Genomic DNA, 22,903 nt, shown 5'->3' with positions numbered 1-22,903 from the left:
TATTGATAGATTAATTCACTGTTTAATTAATTCACGGTTAATATAAAATAACAGTTATTTTATGAATATCCGATTGCAATAGAAAAAAAGAAACATATCACATTTTAATACTACTCAGTGTAATTTCGTGGATAAATTGCATTAATATTTACCAGTTTTGAAAACAATATTCAAACTCAAATTTCATTTTCATCCATATACAGTTAAACCTGTGTAAGAAATTAATATAAAAAAAAGATCACCCTGAAAATAAAGGCTTTAACAACCTCTACTGGTTAAAAAAGCTGAGTTACCTCTACATAACGACAACTCGTCTATAAAGACCATGTCTCTCACTAGATAGTCTTTGTTCACATGTTTGACTGTATACATGTATATTTCTAAATATATTACATATTTCAGGAACATTTATATATTTAAAAGTATTTAATAGTCAATACCTTACCTTTGTGACTAAACGACTTTCATTTGCCTCATCAGATTGAAGCTGCTTCTGTCCCTTTGTCATTAATGCTGGCATCTTTGCATGTATGCCTAAGTCTTCCAGTAGCTCTAGAGAGTCACTGAACCCGCGATCCACTACCAGCACATCTCCTTCTTCAAGGAAATCCTTCACATCATCTATGTTTGACTTGAGGATGTGGTTAAGGATGGCTGCATCATTGTTCTTTCCATCAGCAAGGTAGGGACCAATTATGTTCACGAAATGTCCTGTGGTTGTAACAATGACCATTGGCTTTACGAGAGGTCGACCTTTGTGAAGACTGTATGTTCTTCTTTGAAACTTGTAATTGTTCGATTTATTGATGTAAATGTATGTGCCATCAAGAACCAAAACAATTTTATCAGAAGAAGAACAAAATAGGGATTTAGCTAACTGTCGTGTATGGTTGCATAGTATTGATTCCCTTGTCACACTCTCAAATCCAAGGTAGAGCGGCACGAAACTTCTCATCAGGGCCTCTCTTACAGTGGCAATGGCACGTCTAACACTGACTTTGAAAGGCTGAAGATAGTTGAAAGAAGCCTGTTAGAAATGCCTGACTTTAACTTAAGGAGAAACAGTCCAACAGTTGTTCTAGGTGATCGTGACGGTGTTGATTTTATCTTATCATTGATGTGGGAGAATAGGTCATTAAATTGTGGTTTTGAAAGTCCTGTAAGTGAAGAGTAGTCTGCTTCTTGAAGAGTGTCAAAGTTCAGAGAAGAATTCTGTTGAATGCATAAAGATCGCATATTCTGAAGGAGATTAGAAATAGATGACCTGTTCAGATATGAAGATGCGTTGAGGTGATCAATGCCTTCCACAGAATCTATCTTTAGTGTTTTATCTGAAACGTGTACTGGACAACATCTGGCATCTGAATGAACTATGATATTGTGCTGAAGAAATGCTTGAAGTCGACACTCTGAACCCAGACGAACAAGTTTTGGACCAGCTTTTTTGCAAACAAAACATCTTGAATGGCTCCTGCTTGTTGATGGGATTTTAAAAACTACCTAAAATAGTAAATTATTTCTATATTTACCTTTAGCCTGCCGTGTGCAACATAATCTACCCATGTGATCAGTGCAGACCAAGATCAGCCGGCACATCCATGTCGCCTGATCATGGTCTGCACTGTTCGCTATTCATTCAGAAAATATTTTAATTTTTCCCCCAAAAATGATCAATGGTTTTGTCCAGATTTAAAAATGGACAAGTTCATTTGAAATGTTTAGCGTGGTAAGGGTTAATCGCCAATTCAACAAAACCACCAAGATCTATCATAAATGAAAGTTTACATATTTAATGAAGTTACAATGTAAGAACACAAATTGTCCCAAACTTTCTGTCATTTGTTTAAAATTAATATTACGTACATCATGTTTAATATTTAAATAATGCTTTTTCATTTGTAAAAAAAATCATATAGGTTGATTTATTCTTATCTAATGTTTACAAAATTATAATGCAATTTATTACAAAAATAAACTTACCGATGGAGGACTGATAAGCTGACTTGTTGATGGCTGTGGCACACTGACTGTATCTTTTATTTTCTTCTGCCTACTCCGGTAAAGTTTTGTCCGGCATGAAGGGCATATCACGTCATCATCACAGGGAAGAACAGATAGAATCTTTCTTAGTAACTTTTTTGCTTTGTCAGGAATGGGACGTCTTCCAGAGGGTTTTATTCTTTTTTTACACACAACGCATTCATAATGTTTAACCATCCTAAAAAAAAACAATTATTCAAGTCTTGTTGATTTTGAAGGGATTTTCATACTTGAATATATTATACAATATAATTTAAAACATTTCTATAATATATAGATCTATATCTTATAAAAAAAAATTTGTTTAAAAAAAAAATGTCGGTAGTTGGATTCGAACCCAGATCTCCTGCATGGGAATCCATCGCCTCTTCCTCTCTCCCACTGCGGCTTTCACTCTCGAGCGGAACAGTTTTATGTCTATAACATTAATCGAGTAAGAAATTTTTAATGCAGACGACCACAATTTAAAACATTCACATAATTTAATCGATGGAAACTTACTAATTACATATGCATACAATTTCTGATTTTTACTATAGCTGTTTCTAAATATACACTCTACTAATTCAATTCTAGGCTAAAATTCACCGTCGTTGATGATATTTCCATTCGACTTGTTTTTTCAGTCATCATTCGGCATACGATTTTTTATTATTCAATGGTAGTCTAGATCTAAATTAAGTAAAATAAAGTAATAATAAATCAGTAGTGTTTTATTGTAAGAGCATGTGACATAACTCCTTTTACAGGGAAACAAATACCTGAAAAATATCGGTTTATTGCGGTCTCTATGTCATGTTGTTTACATTACCAGCGCTGTGTTTCGTACCCACTGCAATTCGTTCCAAAACGTCGCGTTAATAAATGATAATCGTTTGTTGTTTTGTTTGTGATTCCAAAGGTTCGCATTCACTTTGAAATATCTCCTTTAAATTTTTTCTTATATAATTTGCTTATCAATAACGTTATTTGTTACGAAAATTATAGGAAATATTGGTTTTTAAATCGATATTTGGCCTTTGATAAATAACAAAGGGTCTCACACTTTCTCATTTTATAATATGAGCACACGCGTGTTCCACAAAATAACTATTATTTATTTAAAGATAATTGAATAACAAATCGATTTAAGCTGGAATAAAGGTGGAACAAACGTGCGCTCATACTGGGACACTGAAAAATTCCCTATCATAGCACTTAAATATTGCCATTTTGGCAAGAACAGGGTTCAAACAAAAATCATAAAAATCACTTTATACGATGATTTTTATGGAAGAAAATCAATTTCTGTATTTAATTGATGATGTTGATTAAAAACAAAACACAAAATATAGTTTTTCTGTAGTTTTTATTTTCCGTCAGTTTTGGGCCATTTTCGGTGGTTAGTGAACCTAGCTCTTTCTTCATCGTGGAAACCCACGGGTACTGATTTCACTGAATTACATTCATTAAGTGTATATGCAATGAGTATGTATGGGTTACCAAGGATGAAACTTCTTTTGCAAATGTTAAATTACAAGTCCTGTAAATTTATGCAAATGGGAGCAGAAAGTTGATGAACATTGATGTTACAGTACTTTTATATAAAAAAATGATGACTTTACATAAACTGTCCAATAATACTGATTATTAACTATTTTTCTTTAACCCATATTAGTAGACTCCAGCGTAATGAAGTTTTCATGCACCCCATGACTTGTAAATTATTATAATGACCTTTTTTTCTATACATAACAAGTAATTTTGATCTATGTATGTTTTTATGTCCCCCTCTTTAGTTCAGTTGAATTGAAGTGATCATTACTATACATTAGTGCATAATTGTTGGGGCAAGATATCTAAGAATGTATTAATAATTTTTCAGCTGGATAGGTTTTAAAATGATTCCATAGAAAATTTATATCAATTCTTAAAAAATTGAAGCAAAAATATTTATTTATTTTTCTGTATGTGTGTATGTTATAGAATTTTACTAAAACTATTTGAGTTGTTGTAATTAAATTTATATTTCAGGTTCTAACAACAGAAGTTTTACGTGATTCCAACATACTAATCTTACATAATGTGAGTTTGAAGTTTTATTTATAAGAGACTTTTAGTTTGGTTCTGTTTATTGATTAATCATTTTGTAGTGATTCTCTTTCATAATATTCAGTAGTCTATTATTCCATGGTGTATATGAATTTAAATTGGAACTCAGTTGTTAGAGACTGAATTGTAGAATTGTAAGAATACTCAGTTATAAAAGACTTAAATTATTAAATACTAGAGATTCAGTTATTAGAGACTCAATTATTATAGACTCAATTATTTGAGTACTTCGTTAGTAATGACACAATTGTTTAGAATTTGGTTATTTGAGACTCAATTTTTAGGAAACTGTTATTAGAGATAGCTTAATGATGTTGAATACTTTATTTTATTTATATTATTTTTCACGATAAACTTTGACTATTATATTCAAGTTTGTCGTATTTTCTGCATTAAAGGGACGGACATACGCATATGATGCTTGTGGGCGACCATTTACAACATTACCAGTGAAACTGAGCATTCAAGACCCTGATGGCTTGACTTGTATGATTGATGTGTTGGTCAAACTTATAACAGAAAAGGTAAATACTATTGTATGTACTACATAAATTGAGTGGTAAATAAAGATCATATGCAAATGTTGTGCAGTATTTGTAAAGCAACTGGTATTTGTTTTTATATTTCAAAGATATTTATTGAAAAAAATCATTAAAAAGGTCTATGAACTTATTTTAAAATCTTAGACTTGTATGGTTATATGTAAACAATCTTGTATGATTATATGTAAACAATCATATATGATTATATTTAAATGATCTTGTATGATTATATGTATATGGTCTTTGTATGATTAAATGAAACAAATATATGGTTATATGTAAAAAACATGATTATGTATAAAATGAAATAAAAAAAAACAACCCCTAAAAATATAATCATATCTTAAAACATGATGATTATATGTAAAAATAGCATGTGCTTACCAGTATATGTAAAATATATATTTGAAATATATTACATTGACTATTCAAGGAAAAGAGAGAGCTATTGTACTCACCTTGGGGTCGGCATTGGCTTCAGCATCTAACATTGTTTTAAGTTTTTGCATGCAAGTTGGTATCTCCAAAACTACATGTACTGAAGAGAGTGGGTTGAAACTTCACACATTTATTTTAGGGCATAAAAGAAGATAACTGTCCAAGGCACATAACTCTTACATGGATTTTGATGGAATTATGGTCTTTTATGAACTAAGAAAATTCTACATTATCTAGGCTTTTGTTTTACTATCTAAAAGTTAGAATAGTTGATCATGCTGTCCTACCGACAGCTCTTATCATGATAAGTTATGTATTTTCAGATAGCAGTGAAGGCTTCACCAGGTGTTTGGGTCAGCAGTACAGACATGATTCTAACAGTACCATATAATGCAGGTTATATTTTAGTCTATATCCCCTCACCTGAAACTTCCTAAGGTAGTGTGATTGTTAAACTATTGTGTTACTGAAAACGATTTCATAGAAATAATGCCAGTAAATTATTGTAATTTCAATTTCATTATCTTTCCGTGTGAACTGTATATATGTCTAAAACGTTTGTGTTGAAAGTAGTTTATAATCTTGACTTACATTCTCTATTCAATATTTAGATTGCTTGATGGATGGAAGTTATTTTTGAATCACTTTTTTCAATACAATTATATTTTATCAAATGATATGCAATCTATTAACGTGTTTATTGACATTGTAATTTTATGAAAAATACTTTTTTCTTTAGAAATACCATGGGAAGAGTGTAATGTTTGTGCTATAACTGTGCCATCTACACCAGGGTATTGCCGTCATCATGGAGTGTATAAACTCAATGATCAGGTATTTTTTAAAGTCTTAAATTGGTTTTAATAATGTGGTATAGGCATAATAATGGAATGAAAATACATGTGTAGAAAATAGGCTTTTAAATGTTTTTTGCACACCGGTTTTGTTAACATTTACACCTGACTATATAAATTTAGAAAAGATTACAATGGTGAAAAAGGATTTATTTTTGTTTAAATTGCTTTAATAGCATTCTTTTCCTGATTTTTCGTAATACTAGTATTTAAAATAAGCAATTATGTAATATTACTATATTTCAAGATATTAAATGATGCAGTTATACATGTGCTGATTGTACTGATTATAATTCAGAATTCAAAATAAAGAAGATGTAAGCCTGTTTCAGATGTCATCAAACTTTACCAACTGCTAAAACATTCTTGAATTTAAAGTAGCTACATTAACTGAAAAATGTTATTTATTTGCAGGGTTTTGTAGAAGATATTCTATATAAAGAGACTATAAAGAATCTTGATGTTTGTGAAAGAAAAGATGGGACAGTTCCTATGGTAACTAATATTAAATTTTCTTCATATATTTTTTTCCCTGTTTTATATTAAAAAAAAAAACTATAATAAAAAACAAAACTATTATAAAAAACATAGATTGTACTGACAGTTTTAAATCTTTGCATGTTAATGCATTTTTGTTCTTTTGAGAGCTTTTGTTTGAAGTATTGTGTTTTTAAAAGCCTTAAGATTGTTAGGTATGTTCCATTTTATATGTTTGTTGTACAAGTTTAGGTGTGTGCTATGGTGTATTTTTTGGAATAGTTTAACATGTGTTCTATGGTATACAATATATTGCTGTAGTAAAATTGTAGGTGTGTGCTATGGTAAATTTCTCTGGCATAATTGTAGGTGTGTGCTATGGTATATTTTTCTGGTATAATTGTAGATGTGTGCTATGGTATATTTTATGGTATAATGTTAGGTATGTGATATGGTATATTTTTGTGGTATAATCATAGGTCACTAAGGTGTGTACTATGGTATATTTCTCTGGTATAATTGTAGGTGTGTGCTATGGTATAATTCTGTGGTATAATTGTAGGTGTGTGCTATGGTATAGTTCTCTGGTATATTTGTAGGTGTGTGCTATGGTATATTTCACTGGTATAATTGTAGGTGTGTGCTATGGTATAATTCTGTGGTATAATTGTAGGTGTGTGCTATGGTATAGTTCTCTGGTATATTTGTAGGTGTGTACTATGGTATATTTCACTGGTATAATTGTAGGTGTGTGCTATGGTATAATTCTGTGGTATAATTGTAGGTGTGTGCTATGGTATAGTTCTCTGGTATATTTGTAGGTGTGTGCTATGGTATATTTCACTGGTATAATTGTAGGTGTGTGCTATGGTATAATTCTGTGGTATAATTGTAGGTGTGTGCTATGGTATAGTTCTCTGGTATATTTATAGGTGCGTGCTATGGTATATTTCTCTGGTATATTTGTAGGTTGGTGCAAGGATAATTTTTTTGGGTATAATTGTAAGTGTGTGCTATGGTATATTTCTCTGGTATAATTTTAGGCGTGTGCTATGGTATATTTCTTTTGTATAATTGTAGTTGTGTTCTATGGTATATTTCTCTGGTATAATCATAGGTGTGTGCTATGGTATATTTCTCTGATATAATTGTAGGTGTGTGCTATGGTATATTTCTCTGGTATAATTGTAGGTGTGTGCTATGGTATATTTCTCTGGTATAATTGTAGGTGTGTGCTATGGTATATTTCTCTGGTATAATTGTAGGTGTGTGCTATGGTATATTTCTCTGGTATAATTGTAGGTGTGTGCTATGGTTTATTTCTCTGGTATAATTGTAGGTGTGTACTATGGTATATTTCTCTGGTATAATCATAGGTGTGTGCTATGGTATATTTTATGTTATAATTGTAGGTGTGTGCCATGGTATATTTCTCTGGTATTATTTTAGGTGTGTGCCATGGTATATTTCTCTGGTATAATTGTTGGTGTGTGCTATGGTATATTTTATCTTGTATAATTTTAGGTGTGCTATGGTATATTTCTCTGTTATAATTTTAGGTGTGTGCTATGGTATATTTCTCTGCAGAAGTATCAGAGACATTGCTGTCATTCTGCATTAAACCACCTCTAGATGCCTGTACATACATGGGTGTTGATAGTGGTGTTTCTCCTATCAAGGTAAGATTCTGATTGAACATTCATTCATTACATATAAAATTAGTCTTTGAAAAGCTCACATGTTTAACGAAAATGCTCTGTTGTACTTAACAATATACAAGAGGTCTTTGTCAACTTCTAAACTTGTAAACACAACTTATTGTCTTGTGGTGATGATAGTATTTGAGATCTACAAATAAAATGAATATGTGAATTCTTTAAGGTTTTGTGACTTACACAAAAATGATTTACGAATGTAAAAATAGAAATAGTTTCTTAGAGTTTACATACATGATTTCTATATTTTGCTGGCGCTTCTTTACAATGATGAACTTGACATATATTAAAGTATTCTTTGGCATTGCAGTGTCTATTCTAGGAGGGGGATGGATATTTTTGAGAATCCCCCCCCCCTATTTTTCCAGAGCCAGGGGGGACATTTTACATAGAGAAAGAAGGGAAAAAATCAACAAATATAATATATTCTAAATTTTCAGAAAAATCCCCCCTGTTTTTCAAATCCTAGAATAGGTGTGGTTTTTTATTAACAAAAGGAAGTCTTAGAATTCATCTTTAAAGCTGAATTGTTTAATTCTCTGTTTTCAGCTTTCTTTATTTTTTGATGTAATGCTGCCAATGTGTTCAGGAGTAAATGCACGAGATTTCCGTTCAGGTGCACGAAGTGGTAGCTATGGTAAAGATGTTGCTGTGGGTGATATAAAGACAATGAGACAAGCTAGGACAATACTGTGGGATGATCTACATAAATATAAGATCAAAGCTTGTGAGTTACTGTTTCACTTTGATATCTTATATATGTCTAAAGAACCATGAAAGTTATATTTTATGTATATATCCTTTTACTTCTCACTATAAAAACAGTGTCTAGCACAGTACAACAGTTTACCACCAGTTACTGTCACAATACAATACTTTACCACCAGTTACTGTCACAATACAATATTTTACCACCAGTGACTGTCACAGTACAATACTTTACCACCAGTTACTGTCACAATACAATACTTTACCACCAGTTACTGTCACAGTACAATATTTTACCACCAGTTACTGTCACAATACAATATTTTACCACCAGTTACTGTCACAATACAATATTTTACCACCAGTTACTGTCACAATACAATATTTTACCATCAGTGACTGTCACAATACAATATTTTACCACCAGTTACTGTCACAATACAATATTTTACCACCAGTTACTGTCACAGTACAATACTTTACCACCAGTTACTGTCACAATACAATACTTTACCACCAGTTACTGTCACAATACAATATTTTACCACCAGTGACTGCCACAATACAATATTTTTACCACCAGTTACTGTCACAATACAATGCTTTACCACAAGTGACTGCCACAATACAATATTTTACCACCAGTTACTGTCACAATACAATATTTTACCACCAGTGACTGCCACAATACAATACTTTACCACCAAGTACTGTCACAATACAATGCTTTACCACAAGTGACTGCCACAATACAATATTTTACCACCAGTTACTGTCACAATACAATATTTTACCACAGTGACTGCCACAATACAATACTTTACCACCAGTTACTGTCACAATACAATACTTTACCACCAGTTAACTGTCATAATACAATATTTTACCACCAGTGACTGTCACAATACAATATTTTTACCACCAGTGACTATCACAGTACAATATTTTACCACCAGTTACTGTCACAATACAATACTTTACCACCAGTAACTGCCACAATACAATATTTTACCACCAGTGACTGCCACAATACAATACTTTACCACCAGTTACTGTCACAATACAATACTTTAACCACCAGTTACTGTCACAATACAATATTTTACCACCAGTGACTGCCACAATACAATATTTTACCACCAGTTAATGTCACAATACAATACTTTTACCACCAGTTACTGCCACAATACAATATTTTACCACCAGTTTACTGTCACAGTACAATATTTTACACCAGTTACTGTTCACAATACAATACTTTACCACCAGTTACTGTCACAATACAATATTTTACCACCAGTGACTGTCGCAGTACAATATTTTACCACCAGTTACTGTCACAATACAATACTTTTACCACCAGTTACTGCCACAATACAATATTTTACCACCAGTTACTGTCACAATACAATATTTTACCACCAGTGTCTGTCACAATACAATATTTTACCACCAGTGACTGCCACAGTACAATACTTTACCACCAGTGACTGCCACAATAAATACTACTTTACCACCAGTGACTGTCACAATACAATATTTTACCACCAGTGACTGCCACAATACAATACTTTACCACCAGTTACTGTCACAATACAATACTTTACCACCAGTGACTGCCACAATACAATATTTTACCAGAAGTTACTGCCACAATACAATATTTTACCACCAGTGACTGCCACAATACAATACTTTACCACCAGTTACTGTCACAATACAATATTTTACCACCAGTGACTGCCACAATACAATATTTTACCACCAGTGTCTGCCACAATACAATATTTTACCACCAGTGACTGCCACAATACAATATTTTACCACCAGTGACTGCCACAATACAATATTTTACCACCAGTACTGCCACAATACAATATTTTACCACCAGTGACTGCCACAATACAATATTTTACCACCAATGACTGCCACAATACAATATTTTACCACCAGTTACTGTCACAATACAATATTTTACCACCAGTGACTTCCACAATACAATATTTTACCACCAGTTACTGTCACAATACAATATTTTACCACCAGTGTCTGCCACAATACAATATTTTACCACCAGTGACTGCCACAATACAATACTTTACCACCAGTTACTGTCACAATACAATAATTTACCACCAGTGACTGCCACAATACAATACTTTACCACCAGTTACTGTCACAATACAATACTTTACCACCAGTTACTGTCACAACACAATATTTTACCACCAGTGACTGCCACAATACAATACTTTACCACCAGTTACTGCCACAATACAATATTTTACCACCAGTGACTGCCACAATACAATACTTTACCACCAGTGACTGTCACAATACAATATTTTACCACCAGTTACTGTCACAATACAATATTTTACCACCAGTGACTTCCACAATACAATATTTTACCACCAGTTACTGTCACAATACAATATTTTACCACCAGTGTCTGCCACAATACAATATTTTACCACCAGTGACTGCCACAATACAATATTTTACCACCAATGACTGCCACAATACAATACTTTACCACCTACAACATTTTACACTAGTAACTGATACAGTACAAAATTTTAACACCTACCATATTTACCACCAAAGACTGGCACAGTACAACACTTAATCTGCTTCTTTACATATTTACCTCTTCTGTTTAGGAGAAGTTCTTGAATACAATTAAACGATTTATAAAACTTCAGAATTCTCAAAGTTACATATTTAGAATATATTACTACTTCTGTACTATTTTGTATGTACATAGAATATAATTGATTTAAATTATGAGATGATTTTAGGTATGATAGAAGATGGAACCTGTATCTTTCCTCATACAATACAAGAACACAAGAAAAACATTCAGGATAGATTTATGGAGCAGTGTTTTCCTGAGGGAACTTTTAGATGGCAAAACTGGACACATTCTCATATACAGGTAAACTATCTACCAGTAAATTACACAACTGTCGGATACTACTAAATGGCTATACATGTACTGCAGCATTGATTCTATTTGTAAAAGCATTTATGCTAAAAATAGAATTGCAGCATTAGAAATATTGAACTTCTTTTAATGTTATAGCAAATATCAAGTGAATTTATTGTACACTTGTTTAAAGTCAGTCTGTTTTTATGAATTTACTGTATGATAACCATGTAAGGTGCACTCTTAGTTAATTCTATAGCCAATTCCATTCAGTTCATCCGCCGTAAAGGAACTCCCCTGAGGTCCAAAAGCCTTAAAACATGAAATTTGAAAATCTTACATGGATTAATAGGGACACCTAAAAACAGAAAAAAATGCAAAATTTGTCTTTTGAAGAGAAAGTTGAGCTATTACAATTGCTGCGGTATTGTTGTCATCATGCAAAAACTTGAATGTATAGCCAACTATTCAACATTTTAAAAGTTTAATGAATCTTGGAATATGCTAGCTTATTTTGACAAGGTGCAGTTGTAAGACAAGGGGCATAATTCTGAAAGCTATATTTTTGAGTTATGTCCCTTTTTAACTTAGACTTTTTTTAAGATTGGTTGCACTTAATAGACAAGCATTGACTATGCATGTGGCTCTCTGGTTTCCCTTTCCCTTATGCTACTATAAGAATAAGTGCTAAATAAAAATATTAGTTTTTGTAATTTCTTTCCGAAATATCATTGATTTGTTACATGCAAGAAAAAGAATCAAACATCGACTGTCGTCACAGACAGGAATAGCTAGCTCTAGGGGTAACCGTTTAGTAGAAACTTGGCAGAGCCTTGTTTCCGCCATAAACAGTTACCCTCGAGCTAGATATTCTGGTCTGTACTGGCAGCTGGTGTTAGATTTTTAAACTCTCTTTTTTTTTTACCTTACAAATAATATTATGTTTATTTTAAGAATACAGATCAAGTTGATGAATCTACTACAGTGATAAATAGTGTTGTAGGAGAGAATGTTATAGTTGGTCCCAAGTGTATCATTACACACTGTAATTTACAAGGTCATGTAACCATAGGTAAAGATTCCTTCATATCTGGCCTCGTCACAGATCCACAGGTATGTTTTAAAATTATATGTATTGTTAAATAAAATCTTCAAATTATTTTGTTATTTTGAATGATTATATAATTATATAATGTATGAATCAGTGAACAGCTTTTAAAAGATTTGTGGTAACTGTAGTGAGGAAACTACAGGGCAGCAAAATCAATTGTCTATATTGCCCAGGTTGGCAGACACAAGTGGGAATTTTTTAAAGAATTTACTCTATAAATAACATACGGATAAGTTAAGAAATGCTTCAGACAAAAATGAACCAAGAATTCAAAATCAGATTTCGCCAGCCCTGAATAACATGCTGTTTCTATAACAAACAAATGTTAATATATTTAAGCTTATCTATAAAGGAAATGTGGTTGTGAAATAACAGCTGTACAATTTTTAACTCATTAGCATTTTCTGAAGAAAACTAGCATGTAAGGTATTTTGTGAACTTGGCATATGTTTGCTATCCAGCTAGCTTACGGAACGTAGGTGGTTCTACTTAGGTGCCCATTCAAACCTGAAATGATATACTGGTAGACCTTCTCTAGTCTAGCCGCCTTATTGCTTTTACTCTGTTGGTGCGATGTATAACCCAACCAAAGAAAAAAGAAACTGGATGAAAAGGAAGAATACAAAGAAACCACATGTCAACACTGGAAAAATGTGAACAAAATTTTAATACAGATCTACCGGTTTCAAACCTATCTGGTTCTTCATCAGGATGAAAGAAAAAAGAAGTACAGATCAGTCTCTGAAACTATTTTATTTCAAACTGTTGTATGTAGTTATAATATAATTAGTAAAAATAATTTGTTTATATTTTAGTCAACAGAGAGGTTATCATTTGCTGACTCTATTATTGTACAGTGTAATACCATCTTTGTCCCAATGCTGGGAAAATCTATCCACGTTACTACAACACATGGCCGCTTTGACAACATAGAGGTAAGTTTAAGGAGAGATACCTGTCTAATTTTAGTAAAACGTTTAGTTTCAAGTTCTTAAAGCATGACTTATCGAACAAGCATCGGACTATTGTTAATAGGCTTCTGCTATAAAGAAGAGTTCCCTGCCTAATTTTAGTAAAACATTAAGTTTCAAGTACTTAAAGCATGACTTGTTGAACAATAATAGAGCTTATCTACACACTTGGGCTTCTGCGAAACACTTTCATCTTCAAAAATATATGTCATTGATGCATTCCGGTTGATATTTATAGGAAATTTCCGAGGGTCACTTGGATTATTGATTACTTTTGCAAAGTAAAATATAATATTGATATATATATATAATTTGGTGGCTTTATCGTTAAAGCACATGTTTATAGGAAGTTTGCGCATTGTTTTTCTTTTTCCAAAATTGTTAAAGACTTCTAAAAAAGGACAGTCTTTTTCCCTGTGTCTGGAGCATTATAGTAATGAGACGTTATGTGTCATGCACACTTTCACTCACCGTTAGGAGGAGGGGCCATTTCATTGGCATCTTTGGTATTGCATTGAGGTAAATTATCACCACTTTGTGTTTCAAAATTAACTCTTTAAGGGAATGACTGGTGACATGTTCAGGGTCTGTACTCGACAGCGAAAGCAACATTTTGTGTCCTTACAAGTGGATAGTACGCATAGGCTATAGATAGACAGATATTGGTAACAACAGAAAACTGAGATCTGCAGTTAGAACATGAGGTGTAATGTGTTTTTCATAAATGGTTTTAAGGCAATTCAACAAAAAAGTATATTGACCTGCCAATAAATCAATTAACAATAGTTTTTTATGCTCCCCGAAAAATTTCGTCCGTACGACCCAAATTCGTGTCCGGCCGATAACTTTGTTATTTGAAGTCGGATTTTAAAACTATTTCACAGAAATGATCACCATATTGAGACGACGTGTCGCGCGCAACATTTGGGTCGCTACCTTAAAGGTCAAGGTCACAGCATGACCTTGCAGCAAAATTGTGTCTGGCCCATAACTTCGTTACTGGAAGTCGGATTTAACAACTATTTCAATGAGGTGATCACCATATTGAGACGATGTGTTGCATGCAACATTTGGGTCGCTACCTTGAAGGTTAAGGTCACGGCATGACCTTGCAGCAAAATCGTGTCCAGCCCATAACTTCGTTACTGGAAGTCGGATTTAACAACTATTTCACAGAGATGATCACCATATTGAGACGATGTGTGTTGCATGCAACATTTGGGTCGCTACCTTGAAGGTCAAGGTCACAGCATGACCTTGCAGCAAAATCATGTACGGCGCATAACTTCGTTATTTGAAGTCGGACTTTACAACTATTTCACATAAATGATCACCATATTGAGACAATGTGTCGTGCACAACATTTGGGTTGTTTTTACACTTTGAACTTTGTCTGTGACATAACTCTGACACAACAAGAGGTATACCTTCCTGCGTTTCAGAAAATTATTCCCATTTCATTACTCTTCGCTGACTTTGACTTCGAATATTTATGAAAGCTAAATATTTCTTGAAAAAATACATATCTACAAAGCTTATTCAAAATTGAATCAACCTAAGTAAAAATTGATCAGGAAGTTATATCTTCTTTTTTTACCACCAACACTCGACCAACTTATGGTAGTTTATCGATAGTTTTAAACCTCACTAGCTTGAAATATGTACTGCGGAAAATCTGTTGTTAACAGGGTTTGCGATTAATACGTAGGGTTATCTCTGTTGACCATTTCCCTCAAATAGATGAGAACATCAAAGTGTCAGTGCTATAAATGGTGTTATAAATAGCGTGTTTTGGAAGTTTTTGTTGAAAACAAAACAAAACAAAAACAACAACACTTTTTCTGCGGTAATTGTTCAAGTGTTGTAAAATGAATACGAAATTCCACTTGTGCCGCCGATTATTTTTAGAACACAAACATATAAGTTTTTTTATTTTATTGATTCAAATTAACATTAATCACTTCAGCGGGCGCAAATATCGTTTTCAAATTAAAGTTTCATAAAATATGTTGATGAATTCCCGATGCTCGACTGTAAGTCATTCGTATATACATGCGTTTTACTTTTTTTTTTTTTTTAAAAAAGCTTATTATTCTTAAATATTTTTTTTATGTATCTGTATTGAAAATTTGAATTTTATTACACATGGACTATCAAATTATGATGCGTTGTCCTAGAATTGAATAAACTTTCTAATTACACAATACGGGGTCATTCATTTGATTGAAGACTGATATTTGCGTCTTTCTCTGAAATAATTATTTCCTTGTTAAAACATATTTGACCACATATTTCTGTCATTTAACTGTTCACTATACTTCCGATTTTTTTGTTGTACCGAAACACATGTTTTTATTTGTGTTTTCTAATCAATTCGAATCTATAATCAGTTTAATGAGATCACCACCGGGTAAACGACTACTAGGTTCTTTGGTCATGTTTTTTACCCCAAATATTTGAATGTTTCTATTGGGATAAAACTGAGCGTAATTAACTAAACAAGTGGTTGTATAGATCTCTGACCTGTCTAATTCTAATTATGAGATTAGTGGATACATTAAGACTTTAACCTCAACATATTCCTAAACAAAAGAGCACATGTTTAAATTTATTCTTATTCAAATAAAAGGTCAGAATAGGGATCTATCAATTGCCAGACATATTTTTAAAAGATACTTTTATATTAAAAGTTTGATTGATGAATTATGTGAGATGAAAATATAAGTATTGTTTATTATTTATTTTGCCAAATGTAAAATGTATTCTTGTGCTGAAATTTTGTCGGAGGGTCCTTACGGGTTTTGTAGTTAAATAGTGTTTTTTTTTCGGCGATAATGGTTCAAGAATATAATGTTTTCAAACTATATGTTAATCACCATCAGTGAATTCTTAGTTAAATGTATGCAAAATATTTACTAACAGCTATATGATATAGCGGTTTATGAGCGTTTTCCGCGTACAGCCTCCTAGGGTGTACTAATAAGTTAGTTTTCCTTAGTTATCACGCAAGCATGATCCATGTCTCTGATGTAAGTGACAGTTTACCATTATTTGTCTTTTTTAAAAAAATTTAAGGACTATTAATGGTTTATAACAACAAAAGAACATGCATGATATTGAGACTACGGTGTTGCAACGTTCTAGTTAATGACCCGTCATAAACAGTTAGTCGCTGCGTATTAATTGGAAAATTGTTTTCAAAAATAAAAACAATGTTTTGCCAAATAATTCAAACATTTATTCATTACTTTACAATAATGCGTTTTGTTTTTAATATTCCCAATAAAGTAGTTAAAAGTATAAGAGTTTAAATATAAGAACTATTTATGACCGATGTAAATGACCGATTTACCGCCACACCACTCACATTTTTTAAAATTTAGAAAACTTTTAAACAAAGCGCTTCTCTAAGAATTATGAACTTTACAAACAGCAAGTATGATGGTTAAGAACAAAAACATGTTTTAACTGTAAATAACGGTGATAAGTGATGAGTCAGCTTTAAAATATCACGGTGCTAGTTTTTTTGACCTGATTACCGCTGCAGTAAGATTTGATGAACGATCTTAACATTGGGGAGGCATAGCCTCCCCAAAAATTGCAAATTTTTACGAAGTCAGGGGCAATAACTTTGACAAAACAGAATAAATCCACAAGCGAAACCCAAGGTGCTTAACTTCACATGCTGAGCAACATTCCTAGGTCAAATACTTTTTGAGCTATGTGTGACACCAAAAGAGAACAGACTGAGGGATGGACAGACATGCCCCCCCCCATAGTTGGGGCACAATAATCATAAACCCAGGTGCTAACCTTATAAAACTAATCACATAATATGATGTAAGTGTTAATAATGAATATATATTTAATAATTTGAAGTAAATCCATGAAGAAATAATTAAGATTAATTGAATAAAAAAAAGAAAATAAAAGTTAACAGGGAAGATTATTCTGGAAATGTAACCTTGTCATATCATAATGATCTGGGAATTTGAAGTTTGAAGTAAATCCTGTTAGAAATGAGGAAAAAAAATAATTTATAGAAAAAAATCTAAGTTCAAGGGGGATGGGGGGGGGGAGGAGGAGAATAATGCTGGAAATAGTCAAGCTAGATATTGAATCTTCCCACACATGATTTGAGTCATAATAAGGAACATATACATGTACTTGAAGTTTGAAGTAGACATCTTAAGAAAATTTAAATAAAAAAGTTATAGAAAACTACATTTTTTTTCATGGAATTTCCTGAGTTCAAGGATGATTAAGTGATAGAAATATGAACCTATTGCCACATATGATGTGGGTGATGATAAAAAAACATATATTAAAAGTTTGAAGTAGATACATTAAGAAATTAAGAAGTTATACAAATACAACAATTTTTTTTTAAGAGATGGGAAGGTAAATCTAATAATTTTGGTGCTAGAGTTGTGAACCTTGTTGTGCATAATCTCCATATCTATCCATATTTCAAGTTTTTTTAAGATATTTTCAGTATTTGTTGATTTATCACAAATACATGTCTTGTTTTATTTGCCGTATTGTACGACATTTATATCAAAGTTAGCATGATGAAAACTCTGTCAGTTATTTAAATAATGTGCATTTCTTTCTAAATTTATTGTGTTTTCAATAATCTCAAAAACTTGATTGGACATGTCTGTAAAACATTTTTTTATATACCGATAAAAATACAGTTATTTATCTCGTACATGCAATATTCTTGAAATCATTGTTATCTTAATAATTTCTTTATTGCTTAAATAGAAAACACTTTATATTTAAGTACTTATAGTCCTTATAGTTTCATGTATATTGTTGTTGTGTTTTTTTTCAACAGAGGAAACAATCAAATTTTCTTATAAAACAATAGGATGGAAAAATGAGTTATTTTCCTCTTCACATCATCAGAGGAAGTAAAAGTAGCAAAATTTCTTTAAATCTTGCGAAACAGAATCAATACAATTCCTTTGATTTGTTTCTGCGACATAGTACGAAATCATCTTTTCAAAGTAAGTTTATGATTTATTTTGTACACATAATATTTTAACAAAGTATTTCATTGAAAATTTAATTATGTAAGAGTTTAATGCCAGTTAATAATGTTTATATTAAATTCAAGTATCCTTTTCTTAGCTTCTGCTTCAAGTTACAATTTAATATAATGTAATTTTTATACAAAATTTAATCAAATTTATAACTATGTATTAATTAAAAAAATATTATAAATGTAACTCTGGAAATGAAAAATGTTTCGCTACTTTAAAGGACTAGTTCAATTTACTATTGATAAAATATAATTTGTCAGGATTAACTTTAACATTCAGTATTAAGAAATTAGAAATCACACATCCCATCAATTATTAATATACTGACATCAAAATGTTCATGTAATAAAAATAGGAAAATATTGAAACAAATAGATAAAAGGAAAAAAAAATCTATAAAATATTAAATATTAATTGATATCTACCTAAAATTATGTAAACTTTCCAAATTGGCTATCCTGTACTGTTCTGTTCTATGACATCAAGGTCAGTTAATTAACATGAAGAAGTATGTGACAAAATAAACTTGGTTGCTGACTGAAACATTTTTCCTTTTTACTAATATATTACAGAATGTTTCAAGAACCTGACTACAGAGAAAACCTATCATTGGCACTATCAGAGGTTTTAGATGACATTGGTGTCAATGAAAGAATGGTGATGAGAAGGAGAAGACATTTAATGCTGAGAGAAACTATGGGTAATATCATGTTCAGGTTAACTGATATAAACGTGACTAATTATCATCTAGGGAGTCAGAGTGAAGGTACAACTACTAGAGGACTTCATTCAGACATTGATATACTAGTCTGTTTGCATAGGTACAATATAATACAAGACTGGTCACAGTGGGAACATGGCAAGTTTAACTACCTCATGATACAGGATGAGAACACTACTCCCGGGTATTGTTTCTTACAACTGCTCCATCCTTATGCTCCATATCTTCCTGTCACTGTCATTCCTGATGAACACCATATAAATGATAGAAGTGGAAGAATATTATTAAAAAACACAAGGTATAATGGTTTAATTCCGGGTGCTATAGATCATGGACCATCAAATGCTTTACAAGGACAGCATGGATACTATGATATGGACAGTGTGATAGCTTTTCATTGTAAATCATGGCCTCAATCAGCATCAAGTTGGTTAGATAGACAAGGTATTGGTAGATGGCCAACACAAGAGATGAAAAGATATGCAGTCAGAACTGGGTGTTTTGTTGTTGCAACTGGAAGTAAGGTCAGTGAATATCCTGAACTTGAATGGAGAATATCTACATCCCTGACAGAAAGGTGCCTTATGTTAAACCTAAATATAACACAAATAAGGTGCTATGTACTATTGAAAATGATTCTTAAATCCTTCCTTAATCCTCAGGGGACAATTAATATATCAAGTTTCATGTGTAAAACAGTTCTTTTACACTGTATAGAAAACACAGAGTCAAGTATATGGAAAGAGAACAATTTATTTATATGCTTAACATACTGCTTATCAGAACTACATAGCTGTGTACAGAATGACCGTTGTTCACATTTCATTATCCGAGAAAACAATTTGATGGCAGGGCAATTTACAGCTGAAAAAAAACATGAACTTTCAAAAAATATAAGCGATTTTTTACAGAATGACAGACAAATGTTACTTATAATTGATATTGATGATCTTGGCTATAGATTGCAAGTTAAACTGAACATGCTACCACACGGAGCATATTATCATCAATCTTCTCATGCAATACATGAATTTTATATGACCGAAGAATATTTAAACACAGCATTCACTGTAAGGGGGTCTCAACTGAGACTTTTACAACATTTACACACAAAAAACATTAGAACGATGAAGCATTGTATAGGTAAACTAATTACTTTCAATGTTAATGGAAATAGATTAGAACAGGCTGCATTCAAGTTTCTAGCACCTTTTCTTTTTACCACATATGGATCTATCCTGGCATCATCCAGCATTGGTGAAAATAATCAAGTGTCACCTCAAGCATTGGTTTGGTTATTAGATGGATTAAACTCAGATATCTGGAATAGCAGACTTAAATTGGCTTCAGTGTTCTACAGTACAGGAGATATGGAGAAAGCTGAACTAATACTGACACACACTGAACAACAATATTACTCTTATCCTGTTTTTCCTATCTGTAGATGCGAGGATATGCCTCCACCAGCAGTAACAGCAGAATTCAAGAGGGTATGTGGTGAACAAAGTGAGGACTGTATTAAACATATAACAGCATTTTGTGTCACATTCATACAGAAAGAGATCAACTGTGTTCCTCATGAACTACAATATGAAATGTTTAGATCTACACAAGATGACATGATACACAGAGATGAGGATGAAGACTATTGGATGGACTGGGCTGTAGTTGATTCTCTACCTTTCCTATACTTCCTGCAATACAAGATCTACAGTCATCTACAAAGACATGAAGATAAACAACAAGCACTAAGTAAACTTATAAGAACCATAGAAACTGATAAAAACCTCAGACATAGAGAAACAGCTCTCAACATTTTAGGACAATGTATGGAACAAGAAAACAGACCTCAACAGGCATTAAATTACTACCTGCTTTCTCTTCAACAAAGGCAAAGAAACAATGTAGCAATCATCCATATATGTAAGCTCCTTTCTGGCTTATTGGCAGCACAATAATAAGGGTTCAAAATACAGTGACAGTATTACAACTGAAGTTTTCAATGATTATATACTGATTGTGTGTATTAAACTGACTCAGATGTTAAAATATATACATGTATATGCCTTTCATCATTCTTTCTGTTACATTTTAGTCTCAAATAAAACAATCAGAGTGAATTAACAACTACTATGTGATATGATTTTGTATATATAATCTTATACTGTTATAAAATATGAAATAAACAAAATAACTAGAACTCCACGAGTTTGCTCTGTGTCACCTTGTAAACAGTTGAGCTGTCACTTAAATTAGGCATTTTCTTCTTAAATATTGGTTATTTATAAACACTGCTCTTACAATGTACATGTACCTTTAACTTAAGTGGTTTTTGAACTGATTGTAACAATGTAACATCAGGATTAATAAAACTGTAACATTATCAAAAATAAAAATACCATGGAAAAGTTTTACACTGACAGATCAAATTGAGGACTCTGTGATTGATCCTTAAGCATTGCACTTCAGGTCAATGAAAAAAGCTTACAAACCAAATTTGGAGTCAATCAAACTTAAGCCTCGGTCTCACTTACTCCCGGCAGAGCCCAGGACCATCCCAGTAAGTTACTGGATGGTCCGGGATGAAATTATTGTTGCGGTCACACTTACCCCGGCAGCACTACGGTAGTTCCCTACTAACCACCCAGGATGCGCTCTGGATCATCCAGGCAGAGCCCAGGTGAAGCTACAGTTCATGCCGGTGCTTCCCCGGTTGTTCCCGGATGACGCCGGAAGAGCCCCGGTTGACCCAGGCAGAGCCCCGATCGATCCAGGCAGAGCCCCGGCAGAGCCCAGGACAATCCAGGCAGAGCCCCGGTAGAACCCCGGTGGATTGAAAACTCCTGAAAATGATAACATTGATACATAATTTTTATTTACTATTGTTAATATCATGATGATTTTCTGAAAATGCCATACTGGATAGAAGGGAAATGGAAAGGCTTTTAATACAAACAAGTGCAATCATCGCAAATTGTTGTTATTCTTTTGAAATGATCCGGGCTTTGCCGGGGCTCTACCGGGATCAACCATAGCTCTACCTTTATCCTCCGGGGCTCTGCCTGTAGTTACCGGGGCTCTGCCGGCATATACCGGGGCTCTACCGTAACTCTACCGGCTATATCATACCCCGGATCATCCCCGGTTTGTGCCGGCAGAGCTACGGTGCTTTCCCGGTATAACCCTGGTCGTTCCCCGCAGAGCTAAGGATGAAGCCGGCAAAGCTATACCTTCCCGGATCATCCCGGACCACCCCGG

The 22,903-nt window shown here is 32.8% G+C and overlaps 2 protein-coding genes across 2 annotated transcripts in view; both read left to right on the top strand.

Moving 5' to 3' along the window:
- The window catches only part of LOC132717150 (L-fucose kinase-like), a 46,186-nt gene that overhangs the window by 5,637 nt on the left and 17,646 nt on the right, over positions 1 to 22,903 (top strand). The window contains exons 4-17 of the mRNA XM_060700557.1: positions 4,054 to 4,104; positions 4,530 to 4,655; positions 5,435 to 5,507; positions 5,851 to 5,945; positions 6,380 to 6,460; positions 8,002 to 8,121; positions 8,707 to 8,884; positions 11,667 to 11,803; positions 12,749 to 12,907; positions 13,721 to 13,897; positions 18,270 to 18,277; positions 19,497 to 20,222; positions 20,823 to 21,160; positions 21,260 to 21,549. Of these exons, the coding sequence (XP_060556540.1) occupies positions 4,054 to 4,104; positions 4,530 to 4,655; positions 5,435 to 5,507; positions 5,851 to 5,945; positions 6,380 to 6,460; positions 8,002 to 8,121; positions 8,707 to 8,884; positions 11,667 to 11,803; positions 12,749 to 12,907; positions 13,721 to 13,897; positions 18,270 to 18,277; positions 19,497 to 20,222; positions 20,823 to 21,160; positions 21,260 to 21,549 (2,559 nt within the window). The remainder of the gene's footprint in view (positions 1 to 4,053; positions 4,105 to 4,529; positions 4,656 to 5,434; positions 5,508 to 5,850; positions 5,946 to 6,379; positions 6,461 to 8,001; positions 8,122 to 8,706; positions 8,885 to 11,666; positions 11,804 to 12,748; positions 12,908 to 13,720; positions 13,898 to 18,269; positions 18,278 to 19,496; positions 20,223 to 20,822; positions 21,161 to 21,259; positions 21,550 to 22,903) is intronic.
- LOC132717170 (uncharacterized) lies at positions 18,145 to 22,478 on the top strand. Its single transcript, XM_060700594.1, has 2 exons — positions 18,145 to 18,888; positions 19,497 to 22,478. The coding sequence occupies exon 2, from the start codon at positions 19,498 to 19,500 to the stop codon at positions 21,601 to 21,603; it is 2,106 nt and encodes a 701-aa protein (XP_060556577.1). The 5' UTR covers positions 18,145 to 18,888; position 19,497; the 3' UTR covers positions 21,604 to 22,478.

The sequence above is a fragment of the Ruditapes philippinarum genome, unplaced genomic scaffold (genome assembly GCF_026571515.1).
Source record: "Ruditapes philippinarum isolate M1 unplaced genomic scaffold, ASM2657151v2 ctg683_1_1_1_1, whole genome shotgun sequence".
In the NCBI taxonomy this organism is placed as follows: domain Eukaryota; kingdom Metazoa; phylum Mollusca; class Bivalvia; order Venerida; family Veneridae; genus Ruditapes; species Ruditapes philippinarum.
The sequence above is the reverse complement of the archived record's forward strand: the minus strand, read 5'-3'. Positions and strand labels throughout refer to the sequence as shown.

Excerpts from the sequence above, each read along its gene's own strand:
- LOC132717170 (XM_060700594.1), top strand. The coding sequence starts at position 19,498 with ATGTTTCAAGAACCTGACTACAGAGAAAACCTATCATTGGCACTATCA.